At 45.7% G+C, this 13,631-nt stretch overlaps 1 protein-coding gene and 1 non-coding gene across 8 annotated transcripts in view; one reads left to right on the top strand and one right to left on the bottom strand.

Annotated features, from left to right (window-relative positions):
* Window positions 1–13,631, top strand: part of PXMP4 (peroxisomal membrane protein 4) — a 33,213-nt gene that overhangs the window by 7,303 nt on the left and 12,279 nt on the right. For 2 of the 7 annotated variants that reach the window (XR_009248952.1, XM_058685332.1), the window contains exon 3: window positions 6,892–6,971. Coding sequence is in view for 6 of the 7 variants with exons in the window: in XM_058685332.1 (XP_058541315.1) it covers window positions 6,892–6,971 (80 nt within the window). In the remaining variant the exon portion in view is untranslated. Of the gene's footprint in view, window positions 1–2,346; window positions 2,546–3,954; window positions 4,120–6,891; window positions 9,418–11,507; window positions 13,031–13,631 lie in introns of those variants that run through there. The other 5 variants (XM_058685328.1, XM_058685331.1, XM_058685329.1 and 2 more) reach the window with 5 other exon arrangements.
* Window positions 2,782–2,884, bottom strand: LOC131486408 (U6 spliceosomal RNA). Its single transcript, XR_009249319.1, has one exon. It is a non-coding gene; the product is annotated as a U6 spliceosomal RNA (small nuclear RNA).

Raw genomic sequence — 13,631 nt, 5'->3', positions numbered from 1 at the left:
GCTTTTTTCTTTTTAAAGTTTGTTTATTTATTTATTTATTTATTTATTTATTTATTTTTTTTTTAACGTTTATTTATTTTTGAGACAGAGAGAGACAGAGCATGAATGGGGGAGGGTCAGAGAGAGAGGGAGACACAGAATCTGAAGCAGGCTCCAGGTTCTGAGCCATCAGCCCAGAGCCTGACGCGGGGCTCGAACTCATGGACCGCGAGATCGTGACCTGAGCCGAAGTCGGACGCCTAACCGACTGAGCCACCCAGGCGCCCCTTTATTTATTTATTTCGCGCGAGAGAGAGGGAGCGCGCATGAGCGGGGGAGAGGCAGAGAGAGAGGGAGGGAGAGAGAGAATCCTAAGCAGGCTCCATGCTCTCAGCGCAGAGCCCAGTGTGGGGCTCAAACTCCTAAACCGTGATATCTTGACCTGAGCCGAAACTAGGAGTCAGACACTTAGCTAACTAAGCGTCTGTGGCCTGGTTTGTTTTTTTTAACTTTTTTTTTTTTAACATTTATTTTTTGAGACAGAGAGAGACAGAGCCTGAACAGGGGAGGGTCAGAGAGAGGGAGACACAGAACCTGAAACAGGCTCCAGGCTCTGAGCTGTCAGCACAGAGCCCGACTCGGGGGTTGAACTCACTGACCGTGAGATCATGACCTGAGCTGAAGTCGGCCACTTAACCGACTGAGCCACCCAGGCGCCCCTGTGGCCTGGTTTTTAATGTATGTAGCTTCACCTAGAGCTTATAAGAAGTACACATGGACAGCCTATTGGCCAAATCCAGCTCACAAGATTTTCCCTTTTTGTATTTTTTTAGGGTTGCTCTTTTCTTTCTTTTTTTAAGTAAGCTCTATACCCATCATGGGGCTCAAATTCACACCTCTTGTATTTTTGCTTTATTTATTGATTCGCTGATTTTAGTTTTGGTTTTTGCCCTCTGTTTTCTTAAAATTTAACTCATTCTTTCAAACAGTAAATATTTATTGAACATCTACTATGTGCCAGACACCATTTTAGGTGCTAGGGATAGAGGAGCGAACAAAGCAGTCAGTGATCAAGAGGAACAATGCTGGTGGCCCAGACGTTGGTGGTGGCAGTGTAGGTGAGAGGTAAGTGGTCAGACTCTCGAAACATTTTGAAGGCAAGATTAGCACCAACACTTGATAACTGGGAAATCCAGCTTTCTTGCATTAATGCCTGGCTGGCACAGTCACTATAGCATGTGACTCTTGATCTCGAGGTCATGAGTTTCAGCCCCATGTTGGGCATAGAGTTTACTCAAAAAAAAAAAAAAAAAAAAAGATTAAGAACTGGCAACACGGGGCTTGTGTTCCTGTGAGGCGAGAGCCAGCTGACTCCTGGCTGTCCCCACTCACCTGGCCGATTTCCACAGGTTCCAGTTGACCCACTTCAAGGTCCTCATCTAGCCTCAAGAGCACTTGGTTGGTTGTGTCATCCTTGAATTGACTCCCAGAGTACACTCTGCCCTTGTCCTTGTGTTCTCCTCACTGCCCCCTAGTGACTTAATTTTAAAAGATAAATAGAATCCTTTCCCTACTTAAATGTGTACTTTTCTCAGGATAAAGACAGAAGAGCATGGCCCTTCCTCTCCCCACATCATTTCCCCCCGTATTCTTTGCTCAGGCCTTGATGGCTTCTCTCTGTCCCTTTACTCCTTACTCTCTGTCCCTCCTCCACACCTTTGCATGTGCTGATCCCTCTGCCTGGATGCAAGTCCTCTCCCCTCTCGACTTCATTGATACCTCATCAGTCCTTCAGATCCCAGGATCATCTCTGGTCAAGGTCGAAATTTGACCCTTGCTTCGTGATTATTTATGTTCTCCCTTTAGATCATATATCTTATGAAGGCAGCAAGCACTTTCCCTCAGAATCGTTTCCCCAGCTCCAGTACATAGTAGGCTCTCCCTTACTCTCTCATTCATGTCTTCACAGCTCACTCCAAAAAAACACGTATTGAGTACCTACTATGTGCCAGGCTCTATTCAGATGTAGCTACTCTTCAGTAGCTTGCACTGGAGTGGGGTGGGAGTAGGGAGAAATAATAAACAAGCATATAAGTGTCAGCTGGTGTAAGAGCTGTGAAGGAAAAGAGGACAGGATATGATGGGCATTCTTTTGAGTCGGGTGGTCAGGCAAGGGCCCTCTGAGGAAGTGGCATGGAGTCAAGGCCTGAATCCAATGGGACAGCAGCCCCCAGGACATGGAAGCCAGAGGCCTGGGGCTGAAAGAGCAGTGGCCGTGAGCTCCTCGCCTGGTTCACATTTGCACGCCCAGTGAGTGAACGTGGAACAGTGGGCCTGTGCTCATGGGGGCTCCCTGTGTTTGTGCAGCCTCCAGGAGAAGCTGCGGGCCATCCTGCAGGCCACGTACACCCACTCCCGGAACCTGGCCTGCTTTGTGTTCGCCTATAAGGGGCTCTGTGCCCTGCAGTCCCACGTGCAGGGCGAGACCTACCAGGTGCACTCGTTCCTGGCTGCCTTCATCGGGGCCTTGCTGGTGTTTAGAGATAACAGTAACATCAACAGTCAGGTAAAGACCCTGCCCCAGGATAGGGGTTGGGCTGCGGGTGGGGTGGGGGGTGGGAGGGACATGGTCCAGGTAGAGGTCCGAGGGTCTGTAATTCACCAGTCCCTGTGTGACCTTGGGAAGGTCACTTTCTCCTCAGTTTCCTTATCTGTAAACCAAGCAAGCGGCTTGCTGAAATTCCATCGTTCCCAAAACTCAGTGTGTGTGCTGTTTTCTGGAACAAAGATCTTTTTTTTTTTTTTAATCTGGAACGCTTCAGAAATTTGTGTGTCATCCTTGCACAGGGGTCATGCTAATCTCTATATTGTTCAATTTTAGTAGATGTGCTGCCGAAGTGAGCACTGGAGCAAAAATTTAAAAACAAAAAACACTGTGCAGTGAAATGAGGAAAAAAAAACAAAACACACCACCACTCTGGGGGCACCTGGCTGGCTCAGTCAGTAGAGCATATGACTCTTGATCATGGGTCATGAGTTCAAGCCCCACATTGGGTGTAGAGCTTACTTAAAAAAAAAAAAAAAATGGCTACCAGACACCTGGGGGGCTCAGTTGGTTAGGCATCTGACTTCAGCTCAGGTCATGATCTCACCATTTGTGAGTTGGAGCCCTGTGTCGGGCTCTGTGCTGACAGCGTAGAGCCTGGAGCCTGCTTCAAATTCTGTGTCTCCCTCTCTCTCTGTCCCTCCCCTGCTTGTACACTGTCTCTGTCTCTCTCAAAAATAAACATTAAAAGAAAAAATTTTAAATTGGCCTGGAGTAAGATATTCATAAAACATAACTTTTTTTTTTTTTTTTTTACATTTTACTTATTTTTGAGAGAGACAGAGAGACAGAGCATAAGTGGGAGAGAGGCAGAAGAGAGGGAGACACAGAATCTGAAGCCGGCTCCAGGCTCTGAGCTGTCAGCACAGAGCCCGCCACGGGGCTCAAACTCACAAACCGTGAGATCATGTCCTGAGCTGAAGTCGGACACTTAACCGACTGATCCACCCAGGCGCCCCATAAAACGTAACTTATTAACCGACTGATCCACCCAGGCGCCCCATAAAACATAACTTATTACGCTCGAAGAATGATCTATTCTTTAACTTGTCCTTTTTCTAGGTTAAAATCCTTTTTTTTTTTTTCTTCTTTTTTTTGTGAAATGAAATGCTAGTTATTGTTTTAAGTCCTTTTTGGTCATCGTGAAAAGTTGGCAGCCCCTCTTTTTGCCTCCCTCAAATTTATTAAATACTTTCAAATTATAAAATGTTTTATTTTCACATTTTAAAAAATGCAGACTAAGCACCCCTGTGCACCTGGCATACTCCTAGGTGCTTGGGGTATGGTCACAATAAAACTAGAAAATAAATTGAAAAGGGGCACCTGGGTGGCTCAGTCAGTTAAGCGTCTGACGCTTGATTTCGTTTCAGGTCATAATCTCACTGTTGGTGAGACATGAGATCGAGCCCACATCTGACAGGGCAGAGCCTGCTTGGGATTCTGTCTCCCTCCCTCTTTTCTTCCCCTCCCCCATTTGTGCGTGTGCATATGCTCTCTCTCTTTCAAAATAAATAAACTTAAAAAAAAAAAAAGAATTTAAAAGAAAGTTCCCACCCCCCGCTAATTGTCCAGCCACTGTCCACGAACACTTCAACTGTGTCTTGTGTGCTCTTCAGAAATTGTCTGTGCTTGTGTCTGAACATATCAGGAGTTTTCCTCCAATGAGATCACACCACACTTTTTCTTCACAGAATGATGTATTTTGGAAACCTTTCTTGTCAATCCCTCATTCTTTTTAACATCAGCAAAGTTCTCCATTGGGTGGATAGACCAGGCTTGATTTTCCCGGTCTCCTCTGGATGGACAAGGGGGTCTCTAGCCTTTTGCCAGTACACACACATTGCAGTCTGCATCTTTGGGCGTTTGTCAATCCATCTGAAATTTCCTCAACATGGGATTGTGGAGTCTGTGGATATGAGCATTTTGTATTTTGAGAAAATTTCCCCAGTTTTTGTTGTTGATGTTAGAAATGTCACTGGTCTGGGATGCCTGGGTGGCTCAGTCGGTTAAGTATCCAGCTCTTGATTTTAGCTCAGGTCATGATCTCAGGTTTTGTGAGGTTGAGCCCTGCATAGGTCTCTGTACTGACAACATGGAGCCTGCTTGGGATTCTCTCTCTCTCTCTCTGTCTCTTTTTCTCGCCTGCTGTGTGGGTGCATACTCTCTCTCAAATAAACTTAAAAAAAATAAATAAAAGAAATGGCACTGGTTTATAAACTTCTAAGGCCTAGGAATCCTGGTCACACCATCTTCTTACCCCTCCTTTTCCCTGACCCCTCTGACCTCCATTTCTGAAATTTTGTCATTTTTTTTTTTTTTAAACTTTTGTTGATAAATTGAAAAGGGGCACCTGGGTGGCTCAGTCAGTTAAGCGTCTGACGCTTGATTTCGTTTTTTTTTTTCTTTTTTTCTTTTCTTAAGTATTTTTATTTTCTTTTATTTTCTTTTTTTTTAAGTTTTTTTTTTTTTAATGTTTATTTATTTCTGAGACAGAGACAGAGCATGAGTAGGGGAGGGGCAGAGAGAGAGGGACACAGAATCAGAAGCAGGCTCCAGACTCTGAGCTGTCAGCACAGAGCCCGACGCGGGGCTCGAACTCACAAACCGTGAGATCATGACCTGAGCCGAAGTCGGTCGCTCAACCGACTGAGCCACCCAGGCGCCCCTGAAATTTTGTCATTTCAAAAATGTTCTAGAAGTAGAGTCATTGCTGTATGTAACCTTTGAGGATTGACTTTTTTTTTTAAGTTTATTTATTTTTTTGAGAGAGCTCATGCACATGCAGACATGCGATTAGGGGAGGGCAGAGAGGGAGGGAGAATCCTAAGCAGGCTCTTGTGCTGATGGCGGGGCTCAAACCCATGAACTGTGAGATCATGACCTGAGCCAAAATCAAGAGTTGGTCGTGTAACCAACTGAGACATCCAGGTTATGCCCCTGCATGTTTAATTTTTTAAGAAATTGCCAAACTATTTTCTAGAGGACCGTACTATTTTACATTCCCATCAGGAATATACAAATGATCCATTTTCTCCACATCCGAGCCAGCATTGGTTGATCACATTTTTAATTTTAGCCATTCTGATAGGTGTGCAGTGCTTCTCATTGCGGTTTTAATTTGAATTTTCCTAATGGCTAATGACGTTGAACATCTTTCCATGTCCTTATTTTCCATCTGTATAACCAGTTCAGTGAAGCATCTGTTTGCATCTTTTGCTTATTTTCTAATTGGATTGTTTCTTTTCTTTACTGTTGAGTTTTAAGGGTTTTGTTTTTTGTTTTTTTTTTAAATATATTCCAGATACCAGTTTGTTAGATATGTGTTTGTGAATATTTTCTCTCACCTGTGGCTTTTCTTTTCAGGCTCTTCATAGGGGCTTTCACAATCAATTTTAAATTTCGATAAGATCCAACCTATTGTGTGTGTGTGTGTGTGTGTGCATTGTATTTTTTGGTGTCAAGTTACCTTTTAGTTTTGAAACATGTAAATGTATTCATTTTCTAAATTTTTTTAAATGAGTTTTTATTTTTGAGAGAGAGAGAGCACGAACAGGGGAGGGGCAGAGAGAGAGGGAGACACAGAATCTGAAGCAGGCTCCAGGCTCTGAGCGGTCAGCACAGAGCCTGACATGGGACTCGAACTCGGACCGCAAGATCATGACCTGAGCCAAGGTCGGGCGCTCAACCAACTGAGCCACCCAGGTGCCCCTATTTTCTAAAATTTTTAATTAACAAGAATGATAAATTAAGAAATGAATAGCAATGTTAAAATACCCGCTACATACTATTTCAAATCACCTTGCATACCAGCACACTGTTCCAGGGGCTCCTGGATGGCTTAGTCAGAAGAGCATGAGACTCTTGAACTTGGTCGGGGTCATAGGTTCAAGCCCCACATTGGGTGTAAAGATTACTAAAATAAATTTTAAAACTTTATTCTTTATTTATTTACTTTTCTAAATGTTTATTTATTTTGAGAGAGAGAGAGAGAGAGCATAAGCACAAGTGGGGGAGAGACAGTAAGAGAGAGGGAGAGAGAGAGAGAATCCCGAGCAGGCTCAGTGTTGTCAGCACAGAGCCTGACATGGAGCTCAATCCCATGAACCCGTGAGATCATGACCTAAGCCGAAACCAAGAGTCAGATGCCCAACAGACTGAACCACCCAGGCACCTCTAAATAAAGAAACTTAAAAAAAAGAGAAAAACACTAGTCCACTGCACAGTAGGTGCCCCAGTGCATGGGTCAGGGGGAGAAGGTTCCCGGTGGCTGGGCCCTCCTGTAATCCCCTGTCATTCCCTTCCTGCAGATCAACATGTACCTGCTGTCACGACTCCTGTTTGCCCTGTGCCGCCTGGGCGTGGAGAAGGGCTACATTCCCGAACCCAGGTGGGACCCTTTCCCTTTGCTCACTGGGATAGTGTGGGGGCTGGTGCTGTGGCTCTTTGAGTACCACCAGCGCACTCTACAACCCTCACTGCAGTCCTCCATGACCTACCTGTATCAGGACAGCGATGTATGGCACGATATCTCAGACTTCCTCCTCTACAACAAAAGCCTTCCCTCAAAGTAACGTGCTCCCAAGGTGCTTATGGGGGCATCTACACCCGAGATTGGCTCCATCGGTGAATCCTCCCAGTGGATCCTTCTTCTCAAGATCATGGTTCTCAGACTCCAGATTCTATTGTCCCAGGGTTCCATTTGCTGAAGCAAAAGCACTGATTTCCAAGTCCCGTTAGGTATTCCCAAATGGTGGACCAAGTGGCGATTCGGGCTGTGGAGCCTTGGACATGATTCCAGCTCTGCTGCTGACTTCTGTGAGACCCGGGAAAGACATCCCCTCTGGGCATCAGAGGAGGGCCCTGAAGTCTCTTACTGGTGTGTACGGTCTTCAATCATTCTTAAGTAACAAAGTGCTCCTTGCTGGTGGGCAGTGGGTTGCAAATACGTTTTTAGAAAATATTATATTCCTTGCTCAGGTGTTCTATTGGAGAAGCTCTAGAATTCCACTGTCCAGTGGAAGCACAATGGGATCCATATATGTAATTAAAGCTTTTCTTAGTAGCCACATTAAAAAAAGTAGAAACAGGTGAGATTAATCTTAATTATATATTTAACCCAATATTTCTAAAATTTTATCATTTTAACATGTAATTAATATAAAAAGTAACAAGCTATTTTACATTCTTTTTTCTTGTACTAAGTCATCAGAGTCACGTTTGTGTTGTATGCTTATAGCATGTCTCAATTTGGGCCAGTCATTTTTCAAGTGCTCAGTCAGCCACATGTGGCTAGTGGCTACACAGATATAGAACACTGCTGTTCTTACAGAAAATTCTAGTGGACAGTGTGGATACAGAGCTGGGGATATGGGTTTGAGTCCCCACTCCACCACTATGTAACCTTGGGGAAGGTACTTAACCTCTCTGAGCCTCAGTTTCCTGTAAAATGAGGATAATCATAAAACACAGAGGGTGTCCTCATTGGACTTGTATAACTACAACAGCTGCTATTACTACTAATTACTTCCATTTAGTGAGCTCCTACTTCCTCCCGGTGCTTTGCACATATTATTTTTAATCCATGCAGTGACCTTGCAAGTATGTATTCTGATCCTCATTTCACAGATGTAGACACAGGATCAGAAAGGGGAAGTAACTTGCTGAAGGTAATACAACTAGTATGATGGCCAAATCAGGGTTTGAACCCAGAGCTGTCTGAGTTCAAAGCCCATGGGTTTTTTTCAGTGCCTTATGTTAAATTTAGAAACCTAAGCTATGCAAACGTTAGCTGGTTATAGGATCGGTTCCAGGCCGGGGGTGCAAACTCAGGTGCCCACAGGGACCTGGCAAGGGGCATAAATGAAAATGTGCACTAGGTAGTGGTGGGGACACGGTCAACTGGAGACTCACGGGCCAGTCTGATTTTAAAAATCAGTGTGCTGGATAAATCAAACAGGTCTCCAGGAAGATTTGGTCCATGGCCCACCAATTTGAGACCCTTGGTCTAGTAAGAATACTTCAGTCTCTTTTTATATTTTAGAAATTACTAGTAGAAATGTGCACATGAGTCACTGGTGATCTTATTAAAATGTAGATTCTGACTCAGTGAGTTTGCGGTAGGGCCAGACATTCTGCACTTCTCACAGGCTTCCAGGTGCCGCTGGTGGTGCTGCTGGTCTAAGCCATACCTTGAGTAATGAGGCAGTAGGGAATGATATGCAACCAGCCATTATCCCTTGTTACAAGTGAGGAAACTGAGTCACAGAGCTGTTAGATAATCATGGTGGCATCACATCTGATGCCAATAGCAGTGTTCTCAGCCATGGTGTTGTACTACACGTTTGGAGAAGGTGATCTGGAAGGTCTCTGAATTCACTCTGTGGAGGCTGAATGAGATCCCAAGGTTACGTGGGGGAAGGGGGTGGTCATCAGCAAGCAGATGCTGGGGGTGCTGCACCCATATCTCCTCCAATTTACCACTTCACCGCACACCAGCCAACTTTTCCACCTGCCACCCCTGTGTCTCTGCCTGAAGGCCCTCTCTTGCTACTGGTGTCTGCTCCGTCGCCCCACAGCAGGTCTGGAGGATTACCACATCCCAGGAGCAGCTCTCAACCAATGACTGATGAATGCCCCCCCCCCGCCATTATCACCGGGTGGGGTAACTCCGAGGCATATGCTCCACACTGGCTCCCAGAGTTCCCCAGCGGAACTGAACTCGGGCTGCCCACAGTGGTCACTTGCTTGATAACACTCCCTTCTCTGTCTCCCTTCCTCATGCCCCTACGAGTACTTCCTGGGACCGTTTCCCAAATAAATCACTTGCACTGAAATCCTTGTCTTGGGGTCTGCTATTGAGGAAACCCAAACTAAAATTGGCCTCCAGTACAGCAGGTTGAGAGTCCGTATAACATGCTGATTGGGGACAGCAAGAGCGCCTGGGCTCAGCCCTGTTTCCTCAGGCAAATGGCTTAACCATTCTGTACCTCTGTTTCTTCATCTGTAAAATATGCAGTCTGATAGCACTCACCTCACAGGATGGCCTGGGGGATTAAACAACATGACGAATATAAAGTAAGCACTCAATAAATGTTTGCTGTTACTTCTAATATAGCATCCCAACGTAGGAGGAAGTGTGGTCCTAAGAACTGAGTACCCCCTGCTTTTAGCCTGTCCTACCCCCCCCCCCCCCCCCCCCCCAGTTAAAGGTAGAGCCTTGGCTGTGTGCCTGCCTAGCATCCCCCCACTGCTGTGGGGGCCTGGCCAGCTACACCAGCGACTGTCTCTGCTCTCTAAGAATAGGTTTCCCTCACAGATGGCATCTCTCTGGATCCTGCCAGAGCATCTGGTGCCTCCAACTGCTCACTCCAGGGAGGAAGGCTGTGTGGTCCTTGCTGAGGAGCAGAGCTCTGGCTTCCAGCAGACCTGGGAGGAGTCCCCACTTGGCTCCCTCCTAGCTGAGCTTCCATTTCCTAAGATCCGTAAAACGAGCATTGCCAAAGGGCCCTTGGCACACAGTAGGCACTCTATAAATGCTACTTCCTGAAATAGTACAATGGTTTAATGTGTTTATTAAGGACCTGCCACATTCCTATGAAGTCTTCTGACACGTAAGACTATACAAAATAATTTTTCAGCAAAACTCACAGTACAAAAGGTAGATCACAAGGAAAAGTCAAGTTCCTTCGTACCCCCAAGCTCCACCCTCAAACCCCCTCTCTTGCCAGGGGCATTCACTGTTAGCACTTACTAGTACAGCCTTTCTGAGATATTCTGTACACAGCCACCTATCTTTGTCTTATGAGAAACGTTTAAAAAAGATTTTATTTTTAAGTAATCTCCACACCCAACATGGGGCTCGAACTCACAACCCGAAGATCGAGAGTCACATGCTCCGTCGACTGAGCCATCTGGGCACTCCTGTCTTATGAGAAACTTTTATATCACACTGTCATCTCAACAAGTCTTTGGCATTTCTTCCTTGTCCTCTGCGTGTTCTATTTCCCTTTAATCAATAATCTAATATGAAAGTGAGCCCTTTCTCTGAGCTGCTTCCCACCCCAACTCTACCCCATCACCCCCTCAGGCACGCTGTTACTGTGATCAGTGTAAAGGTGAACCTCCCTAGATATCCAGATATTACCATCGGTGACACCCCACGTTCAGGCCGATGGAGCTCCCAGTGAAAGGGAAAGGACAAAACTGAGGTTAATTTGGGGCCTTCTGCTGCTCCACTTTCAAATTAGAGATGGGTCCGTGAGGCCCATGTGAGAGCAATGATTCATAGGCCAAGATGCCAAGAAACTGCCTCTTGTGACGCTCCCTGCTCCCTGCTCCCTTCTACGTCGCAGGCCCCAGAAAGAATTCTAGAGATGGTGTTTCTTTCTCCATCGTTTGCTCGGGTTTACAAGACTCAAGCTTTGAACCTGACGCTCTCCTAAACCAGAACATCATGCTGCACGCATTCCACCCCCCAGAGCGAACCCCATGTCGCCACAATCTGTGACTTCAGCTGGGCTGCTTTCTTTAACGAATTAGAGGGTATTTATAAAAAGAAACGTTATTTCTTTTCCCCTCCCCTTGTCATGTTCCAGATGGATAGGGAAAGAGTGTGTCTTCCTTCAGCCCTGAAGAGCATTTGGGTAAGAGGGGTTTCATTTTAACCAGAGAGTCTCCTACAGGACTCGCTCATGAACTACAGGCTGCAGGGGCCCAGGTGGACGACAGAGGGAAAGCTGGGCTCCCTTCTGGCATTGTTTTTAGAGACGCTTCCTCACGGAGGGTTCCCTGCTTTCTGCACCAGGTCTCCGTGCCCAGAGCTTTGCAGGTGTCACGATTTCACAAACAAGACGGGAAAACAGGCAAAATGGAAATGTAGGTCATAGGGTCTCCATCCAAAACCTTGTTCCCATTGCTTTTCCAGGCTTCCTCCGTCAGACTGTCCTCATGGGCTGGATGTCAGCTGAGGGAAGGATCAGGGCCAGACCACATCAGCTCTTATTACTTTTCTTTTTAGGGGGTCTTTTTAGTGTGTGTCATGAACCCCTTTGGCATCTGGTGAAGCCTATGGACTCTTCTCAGAATGCTGTATTTAAACCCATTAAATAAAATACATAGGAGGGACGCCTGGGTGGCTCAATCATTTGAGTGTGTGACTTCGGCTCGGGTCATCATCTCATGGTTCCTGGGTTTGAGCCCCGTGTCGGGCTCTGCACTGGCAGCACAGAGCCTGCTTGGGATTCTTGCTCTTTCCTCTCTCTCTGCCCCTCCCCTGCTCACGCTTTCTGTCTATAAATAAATAAATAAATAAATAAATAAATAAAACTTTAAAAATAAATAAAATAAAATACATAGGATTATTGGGGTGCCTTGCTTGCTTAGTCAATGAAACATGTGACTTTTGATCTTGGGGTTGTGAGTTTGAACCCCACATTGGGTGTGCAGATTACTTAAAAATAAAATCTTGGGGCACCTGGGTGGCTCAGTCGGTTGAGTGTCCGACTTTGGCTCAGGTCATGATCTCACAGTTTGTGAGTTTGAGCCCCGCATCTGACTCACTGCTGTCAGCATGGAACTTGCCTCAGATCCTCTCTTCCCCTCTCTCTCTGCCCCTGCCCTGCTTGCTCTCTCTCTCTCTCTCTCTCTCTCTCAAAACTAAACATTAAAAAAATTATTTTTAGGGGCACCTGGGTGGCTCAGTCGGTTAAACATCTGACTTCAGCTCAGGTCATGATCTCGCAGTTCGTGGGTTTGAGCCCCACATCGGGCTCTGTGCTGACAGTTCAGAGCCTGGAGCCTGCTTCAGATTTTGTGTCTTCCTCTCTCTCTACCCCTCTACTACTCATTCTCTCTCTCTCTCTCTCTCTCTCTCTCTCTCTCTCTCTCTCTCTCTCTCTTTCTCTCTCAAAAATAAACATTAAACTTTTTTTAATCTTTTTAAATAAAATCTTAAAAAATAATACAAATAAAATGCATAGGATTACAAAAGACAAGAATTATATTGACTATAGAGTTAATTATCAAAATATTTTTTAAATTTGTGATTTAGTATTATATGTTCTTTTTTTAGCACACTAAATAAATAGTAGCAGATCTAAAAGTGTCATGATTTCACAGGTGCATTAGGCATAAACAGTACCTCCAGATCCGGCAGCAGCTGTGACAGGGCACTGATGTAGTTGTGGTTTCTGTTGCTGATAAAGTTCTGGTGCTGCTAATTTGCCTCTGGTCTGTTGCCTGCATGGAGTTGAAGGAGATGTTACATTGCAGTCAGAGGCTGGTGAATTAATAGATGTAATATTTTTTTCCTGTCCAAGTTCCTGGAACTTGGGTTCATGGGTCACAGATTCAGAACTTATGTTTGAGAGTGACCTCAGCCTGACCACATGGCAGCTGTCCTTAACCTAGCCCTGAACATGGGAATAATAAAAATACTGGCTGATGTTGTCTGAGTCTCTGCCAGTACCAAGTACCTGGTGACATTGGACGCTAGGACTCGGCCATGGAAGAAGCCAGCTCCTGCTCACCGGGGGCTTAGAGTCAAGGGAGGGAAGGCTGCCACATGAATACACAAATAAGATGATTTTGGAGAGCAGTGGGTGCTCTGAAGTCAATAGCACAGGGCAGTGTAATAGAATGACGTGGAAAGGGAGAACAAGATGGTCTGTTTTCCAGGGAAGGTCTCTCTGAGATCCACAGTGAGGAGAGAGCAGAGATACAGAAGAAGGGTGTTCCCAGCACAGGATCTGCAAAGTGTGCAGAGGAGGGAACCAGCTGAAAGCATTCCAGGGCCTGGCAGGAGGCCCGTGTGGCTGGGACAGTGCAGGGTGGGGGTGCGCTGGAGTGCTGGAGTGAGTGTTGGAGATGGAGGCTGAGAAGCTGGCTGGGCCCATCAGGCAGGCTTTGTGGGCAGAATAAGTGGTTTGGGTTTTCTTCTAAGTGTTACGGGCAGCCTCTGGCAAATTTAAGCAAGGGAGTGATATGATGCGATTTACATTTTGGAAAGATTCTTCTAGCTACAAGTGGAGAAGAGTGTAGGGGGCCAGGT

Source organism: Neofelis nebulosa, chromosome 9 (genome assembly GCF_028018385.1).
Source record: "Neofelis nebulosa isolate mNeoNeb1 chromosome 9, mNeoNeb1.pri, whole genome shotgun sequence".
NCBI lineage: Eukaryota > Metazoa > Chordata > Mammalia > Carnivora > Felidae > Neofelis > Neofelis nebulosa.
This window is presented reverse-complemented; position numbering and strand designations above follow the sequence as displayed.